This window comes from Simochromis diagramma, unplaced genomic scaffold (assembly GCF_900408965.1).
Source record: "Simochromis diagramma unplaced genomic scaffold, fSimDia1.1 OVJJ01000205.1, whole genome shotgun sequence".
In the NCBI taxonomy this organism is placed as follows: Eukaryota; Metazoa; Chordata; class Actinopteri; order Cichliformes; family Cichlidae; genus Simochromis; species Simochromis diagramma.
Genome location: NW_024386782.1, coordinates 436,575 through 463,516, shown reverse-complemented (window position 1 = coordinate 463,516; position 26,942 = coordinate 436,575). Strand labels below are relative to the sequence as shown.

Here is a 26,942-nt window from a genome sequence, read left to right as displayed (position 1 = left end):
TAATATTCTTTTAAATATATATATATGTATATATTTCTTATATTTTAGCTGAAGAGTATTTCCATAGGCGCAATGCTTCGATTCAAATTGAGTCTAGAATCAGAAACTGTCCAGTCCATCTAGTTCAGAGAGAGATAGGAAGCTATTCTCAACAAATATTTCTCTGATATGATGAATATGAAGGCATTTAAAATATTAAATAACAGAGAGCGCCTTAGAGCTCTTTGATCTTGAAAAGTCTCAGTTTTTTAAGAAAATGTTGCATTTTTCAATGATGCAGTAAACTGCCGGGACCACAAAATTTTACAGCGTGAAACAGTAAACACAGGTACTAATAACATTAAAGACGAGTCTGTGCTGAGTTATTAAATGTGATTAGCAAAATATGTGTTTAACCACACTTTCATATTAAAAAAAAGTTTCATAAGAAAGCTCTAATGGGCATTTCAGACCTGGAATTTTTACTGTTTCCCAGCATAAAGAACAAATGATAAGACACGTGAAATTAACCCAAATGCATGTTTATTGAAGTCAACAACTGAACTGTTATTTTAACAAAAGTAACCCCGAAAAACAAATACTTTATGAACGTAACAGCCAACAGATGCAAAACCCACCACTGCATGCGGTTGGGCCTCACCTTGATGACATCATCAGCCATAGTACAAATTAACATACATGACAGCACTACTCCCATGTGATATGGATATTTATTCAAAAGGAAGACTTGTCATTCAAAATAATAATGATAAGAACAAAGACATTGTCTGAGTTACTGAAATAAGAACATTTTTGTGAATGCAACACACATGAGAGTAAATCTGAAGTTTGTCTGGGTCAATTATTACACGCTTCACACTCATACGCAAACACACACACACACACACATATGTACAAATACACCATAGTAACAGACATCAAGCCTGCTGTGCATATCCAAATATGTGTGTGGATGTGTTTGTATCCAAAGTGTATGTGCAAAGTATGTATGGGGTGCGCTCGTAAGAGTATCCGGTAAAAGGCAACACTATATACATGAAATTAATTAAAAATCGTTGTTGAAACAATAACATATGCAAAAAACTAAATGTCTAACCTTCAAGTTTTGGAACATCTAAATTCAAGGAAAGAAAAAAAAGATATCAATTGAAATGAAAACAATGAGATTATGCACACCTTTAACGAAACATAATTTAAAAATTAATTGGCTTATTCTACAAAATGAAAAGAGATGGGCGGCAGCTAGTGTGCGGCTGCCTGAAGAGGAGGTGGCGCGTCTGGTGGAAGGGCAGGACAGCTCGTACCGACTGAGGAGGGAGAAGAAAAGCTGTTGTTTGCTGGCATCTGGTGACAGTCAATCATTACTGCACTGATGCACTGAAATGCAATTAGACGTGAGTGCAAATCTCAGTCCAACACTATACCCCTACGTGGTTTTGATAAGGGCATAACGAGTCCTTTGCCAGTTGCTTCACTGCTTTTCTGCTGTGTTGAGGCGGTGCAGACGGATTTCACTGGGACATGTTTGCAGATCAGAGAAAAGCAGGGAGGTCAGCCGGTTAGGCCGCCGCTTCTCGTCTCAGGAGACGAACTTGTCATCGCTGCTCATCTGCAACACTATCTACACTTTCCAACCATTTCTCATGCAAGCTACATGCTAGCACACTAACTAAGACAAAGGACAGGACAATAAATTACAGGCAAATACAGGTCCATTAGTTTTTAAAAGACACTACACTTTGGTGAGTATGAGTCAGATATTCCTTTCTCCATTCACAGAGCAGAACTAGACTGAGGTTAAATACAAATCAATGGTAACATCTTCAAAGTGGACAACAATCTCTGTGAGACAGAGCCAATCCTCTGATCTGCAGGCATGATAGCAGTGAAATGATAGCAGAAGAGTGTTGTAGAGCAAACATCAGATAAACAGTGCGAGCTCAAACACACAGAATCCAAGCACTGTTTAACCCGGGTTCACTACTACATCACCAGTCACTAAATAGTCTCACCAAGAGCTCTCGGCAGAAAAAAAGAACAACAGCTGACCCTGCTTCAGGTCGCATTACCCTTTGTAGAATAGCTAGCTTATAGACATACTACTTGCTCACAAAGAAGAAAGCTAGGTAGCGGTTAACAACAACACGGGGAAAGGAATGCAAAATCACATTCCCTGAACATTCCCATAAAATGTGTACAAAAACTATCAAAGACATAACTGTCTACAGGTAGACTGACAACAACAGCAAGTGGATTCCTCTCCAAACACTCCCAAACAGTGCTTCGAAGAGCCATCAGCACACGCCAGCAAAGCTATAGACGCTACTTCTACTGTACGTCTATGTGAACTCGTGGATGAGAGACCAGGAAGGAGAATCAGACATCAATCAGAGATGGAGTGGGGGAGACGAGTGATGAGAGGAGGGGACATGGGGTGAAGGTGGATCAGGACGCAGACGGGATGATTGATTAAAGAATGCAAGGAATGGACGGGCAGAGCAGAGGGGAAAAAAAGAGAAGAGGACATTTAAGTTACTAAATGACTTTCTTCAGTGTTAGTGCCGCCCAGACTCGGCACCCTGCCCACCAAACCAAAGCTTGGCATGTGTACAGTCTAGAGCCCAGAGCCTCTTAGTTAGATTGCAATCAATTTCAATGACCGGGCCAAGTGGAGCTTTCAGTGCTAAGGCGAACTTCCAACCTTAATAAAACACTGTGCATTTATGGGAACCTTTTGCTAAGCTGGTTAATGATTCCTGCTTGCAATAACACACATACACACACAAAAAGAAAAAAAAAAAAAACAGTAACAGAAAGGTTTTTTGCCGGGAAGTTTGTCATAATGCATGTAGCCAGTCCTATTTGGCCCTGTAGTGGAAAAGCAAGCAAGCATTTTCACCTCTGAAAGCAGCAAATGTGCCAACCTCTTAGAGGAAGTCATGATGTCACTACTCAATGAATTTAGCGCCAGGTGGCCTCGCCAAGACAAGCAGTCTGCTGCAGAGAGAAAAACGGCGAAGGTGAACCGTGGGATCAGCGGGGCCAGCTGGAAGGAAAGCCACAGTGGTCCACAAGTACAAACACTGGGCGGCAGAATTCAAGATAAACTCCACCACCAACTTGTCGCCGTTCAAAGCTCTCGACCGAAGGTGTGCTGCTGATTAGCATTTAGGAGCAGAGAGCCGACAAAGCAGGGAGAAACTCCATTCATCAGCGAAAAAAGGAACTAAGTACATAAACAGTGTTGAAAACCTGAACATCAAAATCAAAATACAAGTTGGAAATTCGATTCATGGACTCCTGGGCTGACAAACTGACAAACACTGTAAAAATGTTAACACTGACAGTAACATACTGAGACACTGACGAGAGAAAATCCCTCACGAGTCCCCAAGAGATCAAATAAAAAAAAGAAAAAAAGATCAAAGAAAATCAGAATATACAAATATTTGCAGTTAATGTTAGTCTTCATCGCAACATCATTGTTGTTATGTTTCTATTTTTTACCCAGATATTGATATTTCGACTCTGCATTTCCACGCATGTAATAAAAACAGGCAGGCTTTTTTTTGAGTATATAAGTTACTGTAATGCAGTAACAGACTGTATGAGTTACAGGAGAGGGGGGGTGGAGAGAGAAAGAGAAGGGGGATAGAAGGAGAGACAGAAGGCAGAAACAGGACAGAGAGAGTGTATTTACAGCACACCAAACATTTTCTGTCAAGTAAAAAGAATGCTATATAATTCTATATATATATATATTTATATATGTATACTGGAGCCCCTGGGCTTTGTAGCACAAGGTGGGAATGCTGCTTTTGCATGGGTGTTGCATGTTTTTGTGGCGTTGCATTGTGGAAAACTCGATGGCTCGTACCGGGGTTTGCGAGGACGTAGGAAGAGGTTTGATGGCATAAAAAGATTAAACCGTGAGAGAGGGAGATTATGTTTGTCAGTAATAATTTGCTTTAGATGGATTTCTCTGTCACGAGGAGGCTTATAGAGGGATTCTGCCTTGTTAGATGTAGAGAATGAGGAGGAAAAAAAAGTGAATAGACAGACCTGGTTTGGATTAAATGTTGAGAAGACAGGTTTGAGAAGTGGAATATCAGCTCGACATGTTGGAATGTGACTTACAATTTTGATTTTTCACGGCGCTGACAGTTCAAAATAGGCTACGATGCTTGTGTGACAATGTGTTAATGTGTCAGAATTCGGATGCGTGTTAGTAGGAGGCTCCCGTTTGTTATTCTGAGCATCTATGAGCATTCACGTCTGTGTGAAAACAGATTCACCCCTTAACTGACACAAGTATGTTGCATGTTCGTGTGTGTGTTTGAGTGTAACATTAGTTCATCCATATGTCAGTGCAAAATCTCACTTCCCTGTATCAATGCAAAGAGGGTAGTACCAGTTGAAGCTCAACTCAGCCCAGAGTCCTTTCCCTCCATTCCCATCCCATCATCCCTCCAACAGAGTGAAGAACTGAAGCATCGTGAAAAAAAATCGAGGTTTCCTTTCCTTCACTCTTCCCCTCTCCTCCAATCCACGTCCTCCAACTTTTTCTCCGCCTCCTCCCGCTTCTTTCCTCCACCACTCTGTTCTCTATCTAGATAAAGTACTCTTTCTTGTCCTCTGCTCCGGAGTGACCTCCTTCTGCGTTGATGATGGCTGTGTCGGCATCCGGGGCATCGTCTGAGCCCTTGGCCTCGTGGGTCAGATACGTTCCTGTGGCAGGAGAGAGAAAAATTTGGAGAAGTAAGATTAAATAAGGCAGCGAAAGTGCAACATTGTAACTGTAAAAATTAACCAGACAAAGACCAGCAGAAAATAAACCATTGCAGTTTGCTACACAGTGTGCTGCTAGCTAAAGGTCCAGCTGCTTTATTTAAACCTTACATGCAAGTTCTCGTGTTTTCAAATCAGATCATGAAATGATGTTTTTTCATATTGTGAAATGTGCTGCAAAACAAACTGAGGCAGACTAACTGTGCTATTATAAGGCTGCATGAAAATACTCTGCAGGTTAGTGCAGGATAAACAGGTGAGCTTGCTGTACTGTGATGGATTAAAGTAAAGTGTGTGACTGGTGCACAGTGGCTGTGGTTTCATGGCCAGAGTTAGGTTACATCAAGTGTAGCAGAGATTAATATGGATTTTTGCTGATGATGCTGAGATCCATTGACTGAACTTTATCTTCATACCAACTTTATACCATCTAGAAAAAAGAGTGTAAAGAGTGTACTGACAGTGTAGATGGAAATCAGCCAGAACAACTCATGAAACATCTGCTGACACCTGGTTCAATTCAGGTGTGCAAATGACAAAGAGCAGCAGGTCAGCTGATCACAGCCTGCACACTAAGAAAATCTACGAGAGCTCTCGATAGAAATGATTGTGAGTTATATTCTTTTCCCCACAGTGAGCCATTGCAACCAATTTTAGGTTTCCCCACCTGCTGAATTCCACTTTAACCCCTGACTGTACACATTTTTCTGTTTAGAGGCAGACACCCTCTGCAATGTAGGCAACAGAAAATAGATATGTATTTTTTATCTTCCTTCTTTTTCTTCAGATTCAAGCTGAGTATAATTAGAATAACAAAAAGTATGCATTCCCATCTAGCCATTCATTTTATCATTATGTTAATATAGCACAAGGTTCAGTTAACTTTGCACAAAAATAGAAACATCCTTGTTACTTTCTTACTTTGAGTACATTTCAGAGCCTGCTATTTTGCTTTTACATTAGTAAAGAAGTTAAATCAGTACTTCAACCTTTACTGGAGTAATTATTAACAGCAGTATTTCTACTTAAGTACAGAACGTCTTCATGCCAAATATCTCTAGGGAAGAGACAAACCCCAAGTTGCTCTCCGATGCCTCCATCGCAGTATGAATGTGTATAAATGTTAGCTAGAAAGCAGAGAAAAAGTGATTGTGTGAATGGGTAAGAATTAGGGGTGCAACGATATTCGTATCGATATTGAACCGTTCGATACAGTGCTTTCGGTTCGGTACGCATATGTATCGAACAATACAACATTTGTAATTTATTTTATCAATTTTCCTTCTGACGATGCTGTCTGTGTTGAGCGCTCAGTGAATCTGTGTTCGACTACTCCGCCTAGGCTGCACTGTCAAGCGCAGATCCACTGAGCGCTCAACACAGACAGCATAGTCAGAAGGAAGAGCGCAGGGCAAGCTAGCGAGACAGAAGTTAAGCTCTACTTGCAACATTCAGATCTGGCGTTTGGAATTATTTTGGTTTTCATGTGACGTATGACCCTGAAGGTAAGCGAGTCATGGACTAAAGTAAAACAGTATGTTGGATGTGCCATGCAATGCTCAATTACATTGGTGTGAACTAGTGTGTTAGCGCAGTTAGCTCGTTAACGTGTTTGCCGTCTAGCCCCATGCACGGAGCGATCGGCGGTAGCTCGTTAACGGAGATTTGCCGTGTTGTGGCGTTAAGGTCATTTCAACGAGATTAACCTGAAAGCACTAGTGGGAACACAACGAATATGACTGCACATTTACGCCGACATCATCCTAGTGCAAAGACAAAAACAACAAGCATGCTACTAACTTTAGCCGAGTCATTTAGACAGCTGTTAGCACATGATTCTCCTTATGCTGCTGAGAATATAGCCCAGAAGAAGCGGATAGTATAGCTTTTATTTTGGAAAGAGCCATTTCTCTGTAATAAACTCTCTTTTCCAAAGATGAGTGATTCCTCAATCAGATACAGTGCTTGCAATATCGCTAGCCCGACGTCCCGGAGCTAGCGATTTTTTCAGTCGGGCTCCCAAAATCTATCTCTTCCCTGCCCGTCGGGCTATTGTAGGAAAAATATATGTCAATGCTTTTGCATTCTTTCAGAAATGTAGCTGGGTAATTATGTCATTGGCATCGGTGAGCCACTGTCAATATGTGACATATTGAAGTCGCATTTGAATTTGCGCTTGTTTTTTTGCTTTCACTTTGCAATCGTGCGAACTGTGTATAGAGAGCGACAGCACTGATCTGTGAGTGATGATAATTTGTGCACCAATTCCTCTGACATCGTCTTATTAATCGTTAGCTTACTATGCAAACATGACAAGTGAAATCTCCCGCAGCAAGCTTAAACATGTGAGAGGTTGATCACGCAGAGAATCGCTGAGCTTATGTGAGTGAGCGTGTAAAAGCATTTCAGTTCTGCTGAGCCAAATAAGACAGGTCAGGGTGAAGAAGTGACAGCCAAAGAAAAGCTTACCACAAAACGGAGAAGTTATGACAAATCAGACTATAAGGCAAAAAGAAAGTGCAGCTTTATGGTTTCATGGACAAAAGAATTTCTGTGGCTGCAATATGAAGAGCTATATAACCGGGGCTGCACATAAGTGGTCCGCAGGTGCATATTCGCTGTCAAAATAAAAAACACGCACAAGGGTTAGGGTTAAATTTAAAAACTGTACTTTTGAGTTAAAATATATATTTATAATTTTAATAAATGACAAATTAAAAATGCATGAACATTTTTTTGTATCGAAAAAATATCGAACCGTGACACCAAAGTATCGAACCGAACCGAACCGTGAATTTTGTGTATCGTTGCACCCCTAGTAAGAATGGGTGAATGCTCAGGTAGAGCAGAGAAGCGCTATTTAAGAACCAGTTTATTACTATTACCGTTTTAATATGATGTTGGTGCCTGTTTTAAAATAATGTTAGGTCATCATAAGTCTGTTGAATCAAAGGTAGTTAGGTAAATAACCCCATCACCTATAAGGCTTTTACTTCTTACACAAATTTAAATGTAAAGGTCTGAGTGTTATTAGCTTTTTATTGCATGTACTGGTAGTTTACGTCTAATGAACAGGATAACTAGCATTGTGCCCACTATACTCATCACAAATTAGAAACCATATCCATTTGCTGACAAACAATTGCCTGAAACAGTCAGAGGTAATTGGTAGTGAAGGGAAACGGACATCATTCCTAGTAGATCTGGCACTTGTAAACAACAGCCAGCAGGCAGTCGCTTTCAATATTCTACCAGCTTGAAGCGCCTAACTCAGGGATTGAATCTGGTTGAGTGGTGGTGGAGTTTGTTTTAATCAACCACCCCACCTGGGTGCTGAAACAGGTCTTTATTGCCTCTGAACTTTGCATTACAGTATTTACTGTTTCCGTCCTAAAATTGGATTGAACGCATTATTTTAAATTCCAAATAAAATTTGGTGATGTAACGAAAAGAAAAGGCTGGTGACACATCGCCGATGACAGGCAGTCTAATTTAAAAAGGGGGGTTTATGTGAACCAAAATGTTTTAAAAAGAAATAAACATTCTCTTTGTGTGAGTCATTCATCTTCTTATTCTGATTTGAGCATAAATAAATTCATTAATTCCAAGTTTTAAGCTTATAACTCACATATACTGTAGGTGTAACTGCATTTGCATTTCTTTGTGTTCCTTCATTTGTATGCATATTTGCAGGTGCGAGATCCAGTCTTGGAGCTCATGTATCCATATTTATGCAAGTGTATCTCTGTGTATACTCGTGCACGCATGAATGAGTGTGCGTCCGTGTGTTCATGAGTCCGTGTTTGTGGGAGGCAGTGACCTTTGTGTCTGATGAGGTATCTGCCGAGGACGATGAGGAGGCAAAGCAAGATAAAGACGATGACAGCCACTACCCCTCCGATCACGGCGTGGTCCACCCCCGAAGTCGTCGACATGGCTGTGGGGTCTTAAGAAAAGGTCGAGCAGTGTGGAAGAAAGGAGAAGAAAGGGGGGAAGGGGAAAAAAAGAGAAGGCATGATAAAGAAAAAGAGAAAAAAAAGCAAGAGAAAATGAGGTAGAAGCAGCGAGAAATAAGGGGAGAGCATGACAGAGAGACAGAGATTGAGAACAGAGGGGGAGACGAGGGGGTGGAGGAATATTGGTGGAAACGGATGATGAAAGGCGGTAGAAATAAAGAGAGTGAGAGAGAGAATAATGGGGAGAGTGACAGAGAGAATACAGAGCGAAATGACAAGAACAGGGGAGCAGAGAAGACTTGTCAATATATAAAACCCACTGAGGCAAAGTTTCAGAAGACAAAGACAGGGATGTGAAAAAGCCAGGCGAAAGAAAGAAGGCCACTGAGTCACCTTAAAAATTGTTTGCAGTCTACAAACCAAGTACCAATCACTTCGTGGGAACCTTGCGGGAACACACACAGACTCTTGATGTTGGCTGAAATCCTGACCCCTTCAGCCGTGGTGATTTCACTGTGACTGATTGATTTTATGCTCCTCTTTGAATTAAAATGTTCGGTCTTGAGAAATCCAAGGCAATGCACCAAACTGTACCAGAGTCCCAAACCTCCAGGGGCTCCCAAAGCCCCAGATTCTGCTTTTAGGATGATTTGATTAAGTATACATTTATCTAGCAGATTCATTCAATCACGGAGGATTTTGAATGAATATGTTTCATATACTCTAGCACATTTCAGAACTTCTTGTTGTTAATTTTAAATCATTGACATTCCATCAAACAAGTAATGAGTAAGAGTTCTTCATAACTTACTACAGTTTAAAATGATTGTCATGTATTGCAGGATAGTAACACTTAGCTTTTTAATGATTTAAAAGCTGTATTATGAATATATGTTTAAAAAAAATATATACAAGTTGAAATTGCAGTGCAACCAGAAAATGCAGCAGATAATTTATTTGTTGCATCTTTTGAAGTTTATGATTCTTCAGTTTAGTTTTAGTCCAGTACTTTGTGCAGTATTCGCCTCTGTATTTCCTTTTTTTCCCTCCTGTGTCAAGTTTATTCTTATGTCTGTGTTTCCCTGTTTAGTTGTTTTTACCCATTTAGTGTTTTGCTCTGCTAGCTAGTTGTGTCTTGTATTTAGTTTTATTCCCCCCGTGAGTGTTTTATATTGTCTGCACCCGCGTCTTGTTTCTGTCCAGCTGTGTCTAATCCCCATCAGCCCTCATTGTGAGCTAATATAATCCTATCATTCCTTTGTCCAGTGTCACAGAGTCCGTTTACCCTCCCAGTCTGTTTTCTGCCAGTCTGTTATTCCTGCTTCCTTCTGGATTTATGTTACTTTGATCATGAACTTTATTGCTGGACTGCGTATTTTCATTTTACTTTTTCTGTGTCTACATATCGGTATCTGAATCCTGAGTTTCCTTCTCTCCACACGAGTTTGCAAGCTCTGCAGACTCATTACACATAAATAGATTTCCCTAACCATTATGTGTAGTTATCTATGAGTCCTTACTAAGATAATATGACACAACAGTTTAAAAATAATCTTGTTTTTTATTGATTGCTTATGCTCTACACGACTCTGCTCGGATCAGCTGGTTGTTGCGTTTGTGGTGTTCCAAACAAATGCTGCCACCAGGGAAGTTGCAGGCCACCTTCAGATAGACAAACTATGCAACATCAACACCTACAGATGAAGGCTGCTTCTCACGTCTCTTCTTTATTTTGTTAATCTTTATTTATTGGCCGTTATAACAGCTGACACCATCAAATCAGCAAATAGCTCAGCCAAGTCACGCTGTACATGACATAAAAGAAGTGTCATAAAAATACAGGAAAGACCTAACGGTAGCACTTTAGGATAATGTCACACTATTAAGCATTTGCAAGATATTATAAAGGTATTAGCAAGTGCTTAATTCATCATTCATATAACATTACTCCTCGTTAGTATGCCATTTATAAACACAAATATGTTTATCCATCTGTTACACCAGTAACACCTATCATTGCTAATACATAACAGCTAGTAACAATGATAATCATGATCATAGTCATAAGTATTTATCTGTATTTTTTAAACGTCAAACTAAGGAGGTGTAATGCTATATAAATGATGGATTAAGCGCGTGCTAATACCATAATAATGTTCATAATTATAAAAGTGCTAACAACTTAACAAAAATTTCATTTATGTAGCGTCTACACTTCAACACAATTATTTCAGAACAGTTTTTCATTTTTCTTTTTTTCTTGACTCGGGTAAGTTTCTGAATAATGTTCAGTTGACTTTAAGAGAAGACATCCTTTTCTCTTCTTTAAAGTGTTTTTTTTTCTGTTTGTTTGTTTGTTTGTTATGTTTTGAAGAGATGAAGGTTTTTCAGCCAACAACAGAAAATTTTGAGTTCCTCTTGTTGCCTCAAATCAGCCACTTAATCAACTTACTCTTCAGAAGAGAAAGCGATCTAAGTGGAAATAACACAATACATCAATCATTTCGCCTGGCTTTTTAGAACTGATCAGACACTGGGTGTTCATTATTTGAAAGTCACTTAGGCAGGAACAACTGAAATGCAGCATGTCTTATACAAAAAAAACACAAAAAACACACCTTAAAAAGATATTAGAGGAATAAAAAGGAACGATTTTGGAGAGGCTGTTTTTTTTACCTGGCAATCAGCAAGTTAAAACAATGTGGAGGACAAGCTATTTTTCTTTACACTCAATTGGATTGCAGAAAAGAGACACTAAAGCACAGCAATAGCTACTGTCAACCAGAAATAAAACTGAAAGTGAACATGGAAGGAAAGAACATTTTACAACCAGCTGGGTCACCAAAGGATGTAGTGAAGGGCCTTTTTGTAGGAGAAATATATTTCAGCCAATTGGAGACGTGAAGGGCCTGACAGTGGTGAACCAGAGGCCAGCTCTAGACAAGAGAATGGGAGAAAAGAGGAAAAGGGGAAAGCGGAGGGTAGGACTCTGTACGCCGGTCAGAATAACACACAAACACAGAGAGTCGGGCACACACTCTGGTTGGCCAGCGTGGAGGTGAGAGAGGGGCATGCTGACGAGGCGAGACTGAGAATGAGCCCATAAATCCTGCTGTCAGCATCAAAGGAAAGCAGACAAGACCCAAGAACACCTCGAAGCCTGACCCCCCTCCCTCCTTGGTACGCGCACATACACACACACACACACAGAGAAACACACACAGAGGAAGTGGAACACTGTGTAAATGACTTGTACCACTTAAGGGGTCATGCTAGTCTGTGTGTCTTTGGGAGATAGAAGTGAGTGTGGATGTGAGTGTGTGCAGCACGTGGGAATGGTGGGTACTTGTGTCTGGAGCCAGTCTGTGTATGTATGGGCAACAACAAAGCATTATGTGGGCAGGAGTATAAAATATTCATCCCTCTACTCACAAGTTCAAAGTGTCGCCAGACTACTTTTCCCCCCCAGAATCACAGACAGACAAAAACAAAACTACAAAGAGTCAGGCGGACAGACAGGTGGACGAAAAGTTGGAACGACAGAAAACAAAAAGACCACAGGTGACTGGTGGAAAAGTTATACCTGTAATGTTGCGTGCTTCATCTTCAGAAGTGGATGGGTGGATGGATTGTTGAATGTATGGATGGAGGGAGGGATGGTTGGTGGTTAGGTAAGTGGAGGAATGTTTGTTAAGGAAGAGATTTGGGGTTCAGGATAATCAACGGGAGGAAAGAGGAAGACAAGAAAAAAATGTGAAACAGCTGTGACACAGCCAAACAAATGCCATTTTTTCCTTTATGGAGTGCTCCGTCATTTCCTTTGTTGCCACGCTTTTTTCTGTGTTTGCGTGTGTGCGCGCATGTAACACAAGGTCAGAATATTTTTGACTGCTACACAATTCAAGATCAATTTTTGGTACAGCGGGAAAACATAAGAAAGCTTCAAACGTTTTGGATTTTCTCGGCTATACTAAGATTCTCGCATCTCTTTGCTTACAGGTGTGTGTGCGTAAGTGTGTAACTGGTTTTACCTGTGAAAGTGTTAACTCCATTCAGCTGGACTGAAACTGGGGGCGTAAGGGAGGAGGCAGGGGATGAGTAGGCGGGAGTGGCAGTGATGCTAGAAGAGCTGGTGGAAGGAGGAGTTGGGGATGAAGTGGAGTGGGGGGAAGAGGAGTCTGGAGAGAATGGCAGGTTGGGGAAGAGAGCGTTGGAGAGGGTCATGGTGGAGGATTCAGAGATGGTGGTTGACACGTCAGTTGATGAAGGGGAGGAGTTTGAGGAAGAGGAGGTGGTGAAGGGGTCAGTAGTGGAAAAGGGGTCAGAGTAAATGGAATCAGAGCCAGAGCCGAAGAAGCTGTCAGTAGGAGAGGAAGGTGGGAGGGAGGAAGAGGGGGTGAAAGATGAAGAACCAAGTGAGGGAACTGTGACTTTTGGGGAGTCTGGGTCCATGGGATCTTTGAGGAGGTCGAGAAAAAAAATGAAGCGCAGCAGGAGAAAAAAACGGGTGAGCAAAGCGCAAAAACGACCACGAATTGAATGAACGGGTCACATAAAAGCAAAGGGAGAGAAGCGCAAGAAATGAACGAAAGCGGTTGGATGGTTGTGGTCAGGCGCGGTTGGATGAGAAAAAAACAAAAAGAAAAAACAAAGACAGGAGGAAAGAAACAAAAGAAAATCAGAAGAGAAAAAAGATGGAAGTACAAGCAAAGCCACAACAAACAAAAGAAGGAATAAAACGTGATGAAGAAAGAAAACATCCCAGAGTCCCTCTCCTTCCTCTTTCTGTCACCACACATCCCTTTTTTCCCTCTTTTTGCTTTTTCTCCTTACCTTGCACCAAGAGTGTGTACTCCCCCTCGCTGCTTCCGATGCCGTTGTCAGCGTGGCACACGTAGACGCCATTATCTGATTTGTTGAGCATCGAGAAATGCAGGACAGCACCATCAGGTTTGGCCTGTAAGGGGAGCCCTCCATCTTTCTTGTCCCATGTGTAGATAGTGGGCCTGGCAGACAGAGAGAATGAGAGACCTCAGCTGAAACATATACAGTCTGAACAATCAAAAGATTCTACAGTGATGAGAGAGGGGAGCTGTGACAAGTGCTTCAGGAGAAAGAAAAAAAGGTTGAGCGAGACAGGCGAAAAGAAGGAAGAGTCAAAGGAGCGGGGAAACTGGGAGGAATAAAGACAGAAAAAGAAAAGATAAAAGCAGGAGAGCAGAGCAGAGGAGACACGAGGAGAAACAGGAGGAGAAAAAAGGAGGGATAGGGAAGTTGTTGCAGGAGACAGCAAAGTAGATGAATAAAAAAGAAAGATGGAAAAAATAATGGCACGGCTTGAAGAAGAAAGGCGCTTAAAAGCGACAGAAAGAGAAGAAGACAACAGAGTGAAGATCAGCATTTCAAATCAGGCTGCGCTAAAAAATCCATTCTGCATAACAGATTGTGAACGAGAGAGATAGCGAGACGAGCTTTGATAAAAGAATCAATTATGTAAATGTGCAAGTCCTTAAGCACTGTACAGTAATTAGGATGACGGGGAGTCTGAATCGGGGACAGATCTGAATACACTGGACTGATTAATCACTCTTGGAAATGTGAAAAAACTCCTAGCGACACCTAAAGGTGCGATCCGTAACTTCGCGGCTTTGGCCAGGTTGGCATTCGTACGCTAACTGTAAATGGCAGGAATAATGAGCCTCTTTGAATAAGCTACTTCAAACCAGTATTTAAAACTTAGTTGGATGAGTCGCAGCTGTAAAGGAGTAACTCTGTTGGTCTTTGCTGCTGGGTAAAATTCTCCAAATGGCTGAAAGCTAATGAAAAACACAATCTGCTCCCTTGACACTTCCTGCGGAGATAACGCTTGGAAAGACCAAGTGTCAAAGTTTCGAGTACGCTTCATTTTAGGCAAAGAAATCCTAACAACCCTGAAGGGAAAGCCTTTCAGTGCCCCGAGGCAAATAAAAGATGATTATTCAACCATAAAATGTTTAAAAACCAGCATGTCGTTTCAGTGCATTGTGTGGTTACCTGCAATAAAATGTAATCTTCTGTTGTTTTACACCGCTTCCAAATGCTTGATAATGTGCAATTAACCGAACAATTAACTCCACATTTACAGGCTGTGACTCGTGTAGTAATATTAAACATAATGCTCGATATACGTTTACGTACAGCGGGGCAGCTTAAGTGGAGAAAGCGGATTGGTGAGATCACGATAATGATCTGATAATTCCCTGCATGCAGGTCTAAACTCTGCGCTTTATTCTTGGCTGTGAGCCCCGCTTAGGTGGAAAGTTTTCAATTAGCACACATGCATTAGTAAACACTGTACAAAAGTCATGATACGCTTGAAGACATTCCTTATTGCAATTATGGGTACTTTGGAGCTGCATACGCCTCCCTCTCCCAGTTGTAATCATTATCACTGAGAAGAATGAGCTTTTGGGTATTTCTGCTAAATTATTAATATAAGATTTGTTAAATTAAGCTAATTTATAAAATCTTTGTAATTCAACAGTTATTTCAACCGAACATATCATGTCAACAGATAATGGTATTTTTACAATTAGAGATTATAAATGGATAAGCCTTGTGATTTTTTTATGTTGTTTTTATTTTTGATTAAATCCCAGAGACTACACTATTACTCTCGCTCTTTCCAACCCACTCTGTGGCGCTCAGTCCCAAGGTCACTGTTTCCTGCAGAATATAGACAGCCTTGAAGCTGCTCTAATTACCTTTTTTGTATTGTGAAATGATTATGCTACTAATTTTTTTTTTCTGTTTTCATCAGACAGACAAATTCAGCAGTTGAAGCTTGCAAAGATTTGGATTTAGATGCTAAAGAGCCACAGCCGACCCTTTGGGAGTTTTTAGAGACTAAATCAGCAAACGGGACATACAGACTCAACTTACAAATGAATGGCAATGTTGCTCTGTGTGTGCACGTGTATAAATAAACTTCTGTTTGACAACCTGTTTGCTGTAGAAACACAACAGCGGTATTTAACTTACAGCCAGTGGGCCAAACTGGGCCCACCACAGGCTGCCGGCTGGTGCACTTATTCATTAAATCAAATTTACTAAAGAGGCTCCAGCTACGTTTAATGTTGTTTGAACTCCTTCAGTTGTAACCAAAGCATTTGTAACTAATTCAGATAATAAATAAAGTAAAATATGTGCTTTATCCGTATCCACAGGCATCATATCTATGCTTCCATGAAATTAATGCAGTTTAAAAGTCACTAAATCTGAAAATAAAATTGATGACTTGGAGGCCTTTTAATCATTATTCACTCTTTATTTATTTAGTGCTGTTAGGAGAATTAACTGGACCCTGATTTCCCGTCATTTAAAAAAAATTACCCCCAGGCAAAGAAGTGTATGAAAAGGTCCTCAAGGCTGAGTATACCTGGCTGAATGTGGCAACAGCAATGTGGCTGTATGTTAGTGACAAACAGTGCGCTGCAAATGCTACTCCTCATGTCTTTATACTTTCCTTCCAAGCAGACTTTCTTGTATTTTTTAAAGTGGTATTAGGCAATAGCTCTCGAGGCATTTTGATCTTTTATGGTTTTTCTGCTTTTTCTACTCACTCTCAACTCAGTTGTTGTACCTGATCTTTTTCAGAGGAATTTTGGGAATTACAAATCTGTTAATGTGCTTCCCAAAAGTAGAATTTCCAGATTATCTGTTCTTTACTGGAGTTTTTTTCTTTTTTTTTTTTTTACGTTTACTCCCTAAATTTTTAAACAAATATCTGTACTTTCTACTCTTTAGATTTTCAAAACAGACTTGTTATTTTCGGTTTAACACATTTGAAGGGACTTATTATTTCATGTCACTGCGGGCCTTCAAACATTAAACCGGTGTGAGCCTAAGCAGTAACACATAAAAGACAATCCTAATAGCATATCAATCACCAGGGGTTATTGCATTAAAAAAAAGATGAAAGAGGCAAAACCATACAAGCTATGCATAATTTATATTGCCAGTCAAGGTGGGCCGGTGTTTGTTTTTTTTCTTTGAACAAGTGGAGATGTTTTTAAGTTGTGTTCGCAGTACTTCAGTACTTCTAGCTAACCCTACAGAAGAAGAGCAAGTACAAAGGCAGTAACATTTTTTGAGTGGCAGGTAATTTCAAATGTAACGTTATTATCAGCTCAACAAATATCAGCAAGCGCACAAAGTGTGCAGTTTGTCGCACAGTGTGTCTGCCTGCTAAGGGTCCAGCTGCTGTTCTTCACAGGGAGAGAAAAGAGTGCAAAATAACTTCACTCAAACAAACAGAGTTATACTAACTGTGTGTTATTGGCAGGTTGCATAGTGGATGTGGTGTTCCTGGTTATAGTTAGGTTACATGAAGGATAGCAGAGATTAATATGAATTTTAGCTGATGACACTTAATTCACTGAATTCCACCTTCATACCAACTTTATACTGGTATAAAGACAGAATAAACAATGTCGGTGTAGAGGATAGGAATCAGCCAAGATAGGACTGCTTGCATCTTTTTGAATACAGTTGTGTAACTCCACAAAGGTCAGCAGGAGCACAGATCAGCTGATCACAGCCTATATACTAAAAGAATCTACTGGAGCCCACAATATAAATTATTGTAAGCTATTATTCTTTTCCCCACTGTGAGCCACTACACCTGAATAAAATTTAGACTAAAGTAAAGTTTATATTCCTGTTTGCTAACATTATTTTATTACATTAATATAGCACAAGGTTCAGTTGACTTTGCACAAAAATAGCTGATAGAGAGGTCCTAAAAATGACTTTTTACTTTCTTGCTCTGAGTACATTTCAGAGCCTGTACTTTTTCACCTTTACTTGAGTAAATAATTTAAATCAGTATAGAATATCTGTACTTTTGCCACTTCTGATGAACCGGTGTCTAAGCATAGCAAACAACAAAAGAAACTATTTTCAATCTTCATGCATTTAACTACTAGCAGCCTGTTGCACAAACAGCAGGCTGCCTCATTTAATATAAAATAAAATGCCAATGATAACACATTGTGATTACCATGAAATAGTACTTTTGCAACAGTAAGGTGATTTTCAAAGAGTTAATAGCTTAAAACCTGGCACATCTCTGCAGCGTGTCCTTTAAAAATTTTGAGAAACTGCACAAGTATAGGACAAATGAAGAGGTCGCAGTGCTAAAAAGATACCTGCAGCAGATGAACATTATGTAAAAGTCACATCTTTAAAAAATAGGAAAAAATCCAGCGAAGACCTGACACAGGACCAGAGAGATGCATCTAGTCCTTAAGTTGATTCCTGTTTGCCGAAGCAACATCGAAAATGTTCTCGAAATGACATTGGCAAATGAATGTGCTAAGTTACACAAAAAACTGGACTGAAAATCTGTGAAAAACATGCCTGGATTTGGATCCAAATGAGAAATTTTTAGTTGAAATTGTTGTCATGGTGCACAGTCATGAAATGTCAGGAAAGAGGTACAACAGTGAGTCCCCACAGCCATCTGTAAAAAACACTGTCGTAGTTTGGAGCTGCACTTCAGACTGTGGTGTTGGGGATCTTGTCAAAATTGATGGAATTATGAAAGCAGAAAAGATTTTGATCCACCATGCAATACCATCTGGAAAGCATCTGATTGGCAACAACCTCATTTTTCAGCATGACAATGATCCCAAACACACTGCCAACATAGTAAAAGCAAACCTGGATAAAAACAAACAAACAATGGAACAGTATCAGTCATGGATTGAGTCTCCCAAGGGCTCAGCATTATTGAAGCAGTGTGGGATCATCTTGACAGAGTATCGAACAAAACACAGCCAACATCCAAATAAGAGCTCTGAATGTCCTTCCAGAAGCCTGGAGAAACTATTTCTTGAGACTACTTGAATAAATTACAAGAAAGTGTGCCTGAGAGAGTCTATGTAGAAGAATAGAGGTGGTCATACCAAATATTGACTTTCAAGCTGATTAGAATTATAGTATATGAGCTTTGTTTTTGCCTTGCTTACTGCATTTCCATCTATGTTTGCATGTCTATATAAACTGCTGCACCTATTTCCCATTTTCCTACCAACATATAAAGAAATAAGATGTGGTTCAAGACTTTTGCACAGTACTGTAAGCTGTATTACGCTTTGGCTACAAATATTTGGTCTCTTTAAGAAAACTGAACTACAGGACATGGACGGCCTTGTCTGTTAACAAGCCGCAGGTTAGTAATCTTGTAACGTGTCACCTGCTGTTTTCTAAACATAGCCACAACCTTGCAGACTTAAGGAAGCTTGCAAGCATTAGGTCAAGGTTATGTCAGGCTTTTAAGCTGTAAACATGTTAAGTGAAAAGTCTGGGGAGAGATTAACTCAGTTATGTGACTTGAAGAATAGAAATGTAAAGCGATTGTGAGCACTACCCCGTGTTCCTGATCAAATAAATGGGAACTATAATAGAATGTAGCGCACAAATCCTTTTCTCTTCTATTAGAAAGTTCTTGCCGCTGGGCGTCAAGGAAACACAGTATAGAATTTGATACGCTGTTATTCTTTTGAACCTGACAGGATGTGACCACAGAGAGAAAAGTGTGTATCCTGGAATAGAGTGTGACATTCATTGAGTTTGATTGGGGCGGGCGGTTAAAAAGGAGGACAGGGAGCTGAGTGGCTGGGTGTGTCGGAGGAAAGGTGTTGTTGCAGTGATTGGGTTTTGACTGACAGCTGCAGGGGCAACCTGTATCTGACTCGATTGGACACTAGCTCATCCACAAGCAGCGGTGCACATAACTGAGCACACTCCCCTCTCTCTCCCTCACACGCACACACTCTTGTTTGCGCTCCCCCTTTCTGTCTTAGTCATTCTCTGCTTGTCACCATATCTTTCTGTCTCCCCTCTGCCCACGCTTTTCTCCGCTTACCTCTCCCCTCCTGTCAGTTTGTTTTCCTTTCCTCTCTACCTTTATTTTCTTTGCCTCTTTTTTTCCTCTCTTCGCTTCTTCTGTGTATTTTTTTTTCCACTGCCACTCAGCAGTCATTCTTATCTAAAGCCTCTCCATGTACTCCATGTAAATTTTTACAGTGGGTGATCCCAATAGGAGCACCCTGAACGTTTGCCCTGTCAAGGCCATTTCAAAGTAGACACTGCAGATCCATTTATTATAACAGAACAAGACTATTCCTTATGCAGAACAAACATGATTCAGTGGATGGTTGAAATGTTTCCCAAACAAATGGATTTCTAGCATTGGTGGTCCCCTGACTGTGGCACACTCTCCATGCCTTGCTTCCTTGCTGCCTATAATCTATCCACAACCATGCTGCCTGTTACAGCACGTACATGCAATGACAGTCACCTCCTCCTCCTCCCCCGCCCCCTGTGCATTCCACCTGCCAATCAAACTTACCAGCTAGTCTTCTTCCTAGCCACTCCTGTGATGAGCTGACAGGGAAAGAGAATGAGTAGGGAAGGGATGGCAGCAGAGTAGAGCGTGAGGGAGAGCGAGGAGGGGAGGGATGGGTCGATTTAGAGGGAAAAGGTGTGAGGAGAGATAGATGAGAGTTATAGGAAAGGACGAAGTGGGGAGGAGGAGGTGGAGGAGGAGGAGGAGGAGACCAAAGGGTGGAGGCATGACAAGGCGGAGAGGCGCGAACGAGCTATGAGTGACAAGGCGGCAGAGAGATACGTGATGATAGAAGGATGGAAGGAGGAAGAAGAGGGAGAAGAAGTACGGATCGATGGAGATTCATCTATAATGCAGAAAGGCCAGGGGAAAGTGCATTTGTGTGGGCAGGATTTAAGACGCGGCTTGCAGTTTGTTTCTGTGTGCATGCGGGTATCAGAAAAAACATGTACACGCTGTATCAGTGAACACACCAGAGCTTGTTTGAGCAGATTTTTGTTTTTGCTAACTGTGTCCGTGTGTGCTCGCACACAAGTCCTGTTTGAACAAGAGACCATTTGCACAAGAAGGCATCAGAAACCGAACATGTTAATTTTTGATTGCTTACAAGTGTTTCTGTGTGTGCCTGTGCTTACTGTGACTGCTGTTACCTGCATAATTAGTGTGAATGTGAGTGTGCGTGCGCTTTTTTTTATTATACGATTGTGTACCCATGCTGTGTGACCTGACACCTTTACAGTGAGAAAATGTGACAGTATTTACACGCGTGTCTGTTTCATTGTATGTTGCTCTAAAATACCTCAAATTTCGATTGAGGTCCTCCACATAACCAGGGTGAGAGCTTCGATTACAGTAAAGCCAGCCTGAACTGTTCATTACAGGCAGGGCTCCCATCGATATATCTTACAGTAAAACAGGCCAAAGTGCTATATAAGAGGCAGCATTTATCTGAATGTGGTCATGAACTCAGGTTTACTAGACAGGAATCATGTCAAGCAATTGCACTTACTTCAGAAAAGCTACAGGCACTCCACAAAAGGCATATAAACCCTGAATTAACTGTCAAGAAAAAAAAATGGTAGAACATGTTGAAATTTTAGAAAATATTTCTGCTTTAATGATCATTGAGTGCTTAAGGTGCTGCGAGCAGGAAGAGGTGCAAGGAATGCGACTTAAAAAGTATCTTTTGACATCAAATACAATGACATCTCGCACCAAGAGTAAAAGCTGGTGTCTCTTAACCATGACCACTAATGATTCTATAACCAATCGTAGCACTGTTACGTCTTTATTTAGTCCATTTTAGCCTGCCTTTTTTATTAATCCTTTATTTATCCAGGTAAAAAAAAATCTCATTGAGATTAAAAATCTCATTTCCAAGAGAGACCTGGCATCATGGCAACAGAGACCTGGCATCGCGGCTTTTAAAGCCCACAAAGTAGAGATCAGAGTAACACTTACGCAACTTTAGTACCAGGGTGGAAGTGTGAAGCTAAGTGGTTGCAACACCTTTAACTTTGGGTTTTTGTTTGTCAGCGACTGATCATATTAGTTTTAAAAGCTTTCCGGTAACTACAACAATAGGTGAATCCATTAGTGTCGACATTCAGCAGTGATCCTGCTGTCTTCGGTTCAGTAAGAGTGAATTCAGCCTGTTGCCCGGTCTAACCTGTCAGGATCAGTTGAGCACAAAACTAGCAATTATTAGCGTTGCATAGAGAGATGGTAGTTCAGCATCCTGTTATGTTGGACTGAATTATTAGTTACTGATAGTTAAACCTTGAAAAAAAAAAGGTGCAACTTGATTGCTTTACCGCTCATCCAGCGGGATTCTTCGGTTCTAAAAGAGTCACTGTGATTGTCGTTTTTGTGATGTTTTTTGTGTCTTTCACAATCATTTTTTTCTTTGTTCCGTGACACACTGTGAATCACAGCTCAGCATACAAGAGCGCCATCAGTCACAAGTGGGACGAGCTTTACTGCCAATTCAGTCAATGACAAGGTTCACTCACTCCAGTCATTTAAAAATATTTCAGCTGTGAATCATTGAGTTTGGGCAAAGAGGAGAGCCTTGGTTTTCTCGCAAGCTGCTGGAAAATGCTGAAACATGACCATGACATTATGTGCTACATAGTTAAACCAGATAAAGGATATTGTTTGGGATAGTATCTTTTTTATTCACTTTTTAAAATATTGTTGTTCTGACTAATAATTGTGCCTCGACTGCGTACGCGTGACTGGGTGCAAGTGGTGTCTAGACTCCGGCTAAATCAGAGAGCACTGTATGTGTTTAAGCACTGAGGCATCTGTTTGTCTTACTCGGGGTTGCCGTTGCCGACACACCGAAGAGAAAACTTCTCCCCTTCTCTAGGCAGAGTGCTCTCAGGGTGTATCATCACGTTCGGGGAATCTGTAAGTGTACGACAGACACACCCACAAATACACACAGAGACACAAAGTAAAGTTATATAACAGAAGACTTGTAACGATGCGAATATGCACAATCCCATTCATCCCCATCTCCATCTCCTCCCATCTGCATCCTGTAGGCGTCACCATCTCTCTGCCTCCCACTATGACATAACCCCTTACACAACATCACTTTCCACCGGCGATGCAGTACTGTCATATTTCCCACAGGGTGGCAGCAGTGACACAGACTCCATAACTCCAATTATAGTTTCATTTTAGATGATAACCCTCTCTCCTTATTCACTGTGACTCAACTCTGGCTAAGTGCACCAGCAGAGGAAGGTGAATTTCCTGTGTGGTCATGATTACAGGCAGCTAATGTGGAATTATTGGAGCAAAGATCAAACCGAAAAAGGGGAAAATGGGCTTATACTGCCCAATAAAAGAAAAGGTCAGGATAGAAATAAAGAAACAGAGCAGTCTGAGGTTTTCCACTGCTTCTCACCCATCCCTGAGTAGCTTCTGTACCTGCCTTCCTTCCCCTCAATTTCCCAGTTGACTTACACAACACCCGCAGAGCCTGCTCGCTCCTCTTGTCCCCCGGAGAAAGAGAGGGGTGGTTGACGGCGCAGGTGATGAGCGTGTTGTCATCGCTGGCGCTCACCTCCAGGGTGAGCTCGCTGCTCACGTTGTACGTGGGGTTGCCATCAACAGTCTCCACCACCTGTGGACCGCCTGAGGTGAAGAGGAACAGGAAGAATACGGTTAGGAGGAGAGCGCCTGCATCTCAACCTGGGACTGGTACAGTAGTCTTGAACAAAAAATTCTCACAACTCACAAGCTATGACACAGAAAAGGACTTTGCACTGTAATTAGGATGTGGCGGTTTCATGTCGCAGAACTGTGCAGAACGACAATGACCCCCATTTGTTCCCATTAAATGAAAAATGCTTTTGCAGTTACCTTGTGCCCTCGGGTGTTTTGTTCTGCGATGTATCATTTTGTTCCGCATACACTGTGTGTCTGACAATCCATTTCAAACCATATTTTAGCAATGTGAGAAAATATCATTGTTTTCTCTCGTCATCATCATTTCTTTTCCCTGCTGACTCATTCAGCAATGCATAAATCATTCTGTCCAATAAGACTTCACATCACAGAGAATCTTTGTGTTCAAAATAATTAGCTTACTGTACCTTAACCAGAGCAGGCATTAGTGAGTCGACAGAAAATTACTCAACAACACTTATAATTGATCCATATTTTAAGTGATTAATCAAGCCAAATCATTGCACATGTTCTTCTTTGTCAATAATAGGATGTAAATGGAAGACATCTTCTTTCCACTGTTTGAAAATAGCCTTATAATTGTTAACTGCAGCACCACATTTGTTCCATTTTGCAATCAACTACTGTGGTTGTGGTGGAATCTCCTCAAACTCATCCATTGACAGTTGAACACATGGAAACTGTTTCTTCTGGCAACACTTCTTTTAAATTCTCATGTAATCAAAACACATCTCAAAGCTTTGTATCTATCCTCACATGTGTTTTCTGTAAGGGTAAAACTTGCACGATGGCAGCTCCAAATTTCAGCTCTCTTCAGCACCCACAGCCACTGCAATGTAACATCAGTAAACTGCACACAGCACGCTCATGTTTACTAACCAGGCCAGTCTGTGATGTTTCATGCTGAAGGACACCAAAGGGACAAGAGAGGCTAAAGATCTAATGCTGCTAAGTCCAGCTTCCTTTGGACTCGCTTGCTCGCTGTTGCTTAGGAGACGGATTGCATTGCATATGATTTGATCCATCACTGTAGACAGACAAGCAACTGTACTGAAGCAAAGAATTTATCCTGGCAAATAAAGAGCATCTGCAACATCTTCCACACAATCTGTTGAAGCTCTATTTCTCAATTTAAAATGATGAAACAGGTCAGATATTATAGAAAAACTTTTAAGTAACAATATGCTCCGATTTGCATATACTGTAGAAACATTTCAAAAGCTGTTATACTTCTTTCCTTTAAATTCATGGAAGCTGCCACGAGAAACTGTGCTGAAGAAGAACTGGGCAGACGTGCCTGCGCCTGAGCGAGCAACAGCAGCATCGCTGCAGTCATAGTATGAAAGCATAAACACAGTTGAGTTGTTGTCAGCCAGAAATCGCATTCTATTGTAAGAAGAGATATCAAACTGGGTGGTCAGACCGTGAAAGTGGTTGGTGAATCTGGGAAAGTGGACCAGAACCTTATCATTTACTCCTGCACGGGTTGACGCACACACTCACACATGCACGCACAAGCATGGGCACATGTAGGTCAAGCTCATGAATAACATATACACAGCGGAGACAGATAGTGGCAGGAAAGAGGATTGAAAAACACACACCTGGTTTTTTTTTTTGTTTTGTTTTTTTTCCCCCACTGTCTCACACTTTCTCTCAAAACCTCAGATATTATAGACACCTCCCTCTCTTCTCCTTCCTCCCCCAGAGAACTCTTCAAATACCACTGAATCTAATGACATCTCTCTTTTTATTACCATGACCAGTCCTCTGACCCACAGAGAAAATTTGTTTACTTTCCAGGTGCATTTCAATAATCGTATGCCACTCTAAGGAGTCACTTTCTGTCTCTCTCACTATCTACTCTCTCTCTCAATCCACACACAAATACAGGCAGTATATTGCCTTTATTAAAGACCACAGATCTCCAAAACCAGACTTGGGAATGGTGAAGCCCTATTTGTTTACTCCCTGACTCTTGTGTACAGTATTTTTGAATTTGTGCAATTGAGTTTTAATACGGTTTTTGTGCCCAAGGGGTCATGGTACCGATTCAACATATTCATTAAGGAAAAAACAAGATGCAGTCAGTTTAAGTGCTTTTTCCCAAGACAGCTGTGATGCACATTTGCCCATAATTCACATTTCCTCAGTTCATTATTAGATAATCAGTGCAGATTTGCATGTCAGCTGCTGCAAACCAACCAAATCAGACTGGAAAATAGCAAAATATTTTGCTACATTGGATTATGCATCAGCTAGCATATTCTAAAGGGTCAGTTTACCAAGAACCTGAAAATGGCTATAATTATTTAATAGTTAAAACACTTTGTTCATCCCTTTGAATTCAAGTCTTGGTTGTTTTATTTCAGAGTGATTGTAGCAACATACAGAGACACTCTGAAGTCTTTTCAACTGTAACACATAAGCATATCCATGCAGATCAATTTGTTTTGTCCCCTTGGTCTGTGATATTCATCTTGAGGACTCCTGAGACAGGAACTTGTCTGTAAACTTTAATAGAATCTGGTGCACACAGCATTAGAGAGCGAATCTAAAAAGAACAAAAAATTCTCCGCAGAAACAAGGTCCTCGTTACTGTTTCTCCAATTAAAGTGGTTCATAGTGGAATAACTAGGATGTTATTTCTGGAAACATAGGTCATTGTTAAATTTTTTAAAATATTTTACTTCTGACTGCTGTGGGCATGAAGCACAAAACTCTATTCATCATCACCGAACTGAAGATGAGACAGAAATCTTCAGACAAACTCAAAACCTGAACAAGATAATGGATATAATATGTACTGAAAGCTGCTATAATGAGTACTTTTTCTATTAGCAATGGCCTACATGACTCTGTGATTGGGGTGGATTCTAGCAGGGAAGTCTCTCCCACAATCTGGGAAGCATTCAAAGCTTATCTGGGGTGGGGTGCCTGTAACTCAGGCTGTAGCCAAATATCATCAGGAAACGTACCCAACTCCAAGTTGGACTCCAAAGTATTCACTGGAGTGTGAATGTTAGATAGAAAGCACTTAAGCATAGAAAAAAAAGTAGTTGTATGAATGGGTGTGAATGGATGAATGACGCAAGTTGTATAAAGTGCCCTGAGTGCTCAGGCTGAGTAGAAAAGCACTATATAAGAACCAGTCCATCTATCTTGGAGAGCAACTGGTCAACATGGGAGAGTAATCTGTTGCTATAGTTTACCTGAGCATTATGGCTATTGTGAGTACCAGTGTTGTCAAGTTACTTGAAAAAAGTAATCAGTAACTAATTACTGATTACTTCCCCCAAAAAATAATCTGGTTACTTTACTGATTACTTATTTTCAAAAGTAATTAATTACTTAGTTACTTAGTTACTTAGTTACTTTTTAAAAACACGATTTACAACCTGAATAGGTGATAAAGCGATAGATCTTTCAGCCCAATTCTACTTTTCTGCATAATCCATCATACAAAATGTAATCAAATGGAAAAGTCTCCTTTTTTTAAACTTGTTTTATCAGTTTTAATCTTTTAACTTTATGCATCAAGCAAAAATTAAATTATATGCACCATTCTCTGACTTGAAGAAATTAGTTTAACATTTAAACCTATT

The 26,942-nt window shown here is 40.6% G+C and overlaps 1 protein-coding gene across 3 annotated transcripts in view; it reads right to left on the bottom strand.

Moving 5' to 3' along the window:
* Nucleotides 1-504: 504 nt before the first annotated feature.
* The window catches only part of cadm3 (cell adhesion molecule 3), a 104,962-nt gene continuing 78,524 nt past the window's right edge, over nt 505-26,942 (bottom strand). Inside the window, exons 6-11 of one of the 3 annotated variants that reach the window (XM_040014474.1) lie at nt 23,113-23,283; nt 22,456-22,546; nt 13,578-13,750; nt 12,328-12,348; nt 8,609-8,734; nt 505-4,728 (exon numbers count right to left, since the gene is read on the bottom strand). In XM_040014474.1, the coding sequence (XP_039870408.1) occupies nt 4,610-4,728; nt 8,609-8,734; nt 12,328-12,348; nt 13,578-13,750; nt 22,456-22,546; nt 23,113-23,283 (701 nt within the window). In that variant the 3' untranslated portion in view covers nt 505-4,609. The remainder of the gene's footprint in view (nt 4,729-8,608; nt 8,735-12,327; nt 12,349-13,577; nt 13,751-22,455; nt 22,547-23,112; nt 23,284-26,942) is intronic. The other 2 variants (XM_040014491.1, XM_040014482.1) reach the window with 2 other exon arrangements.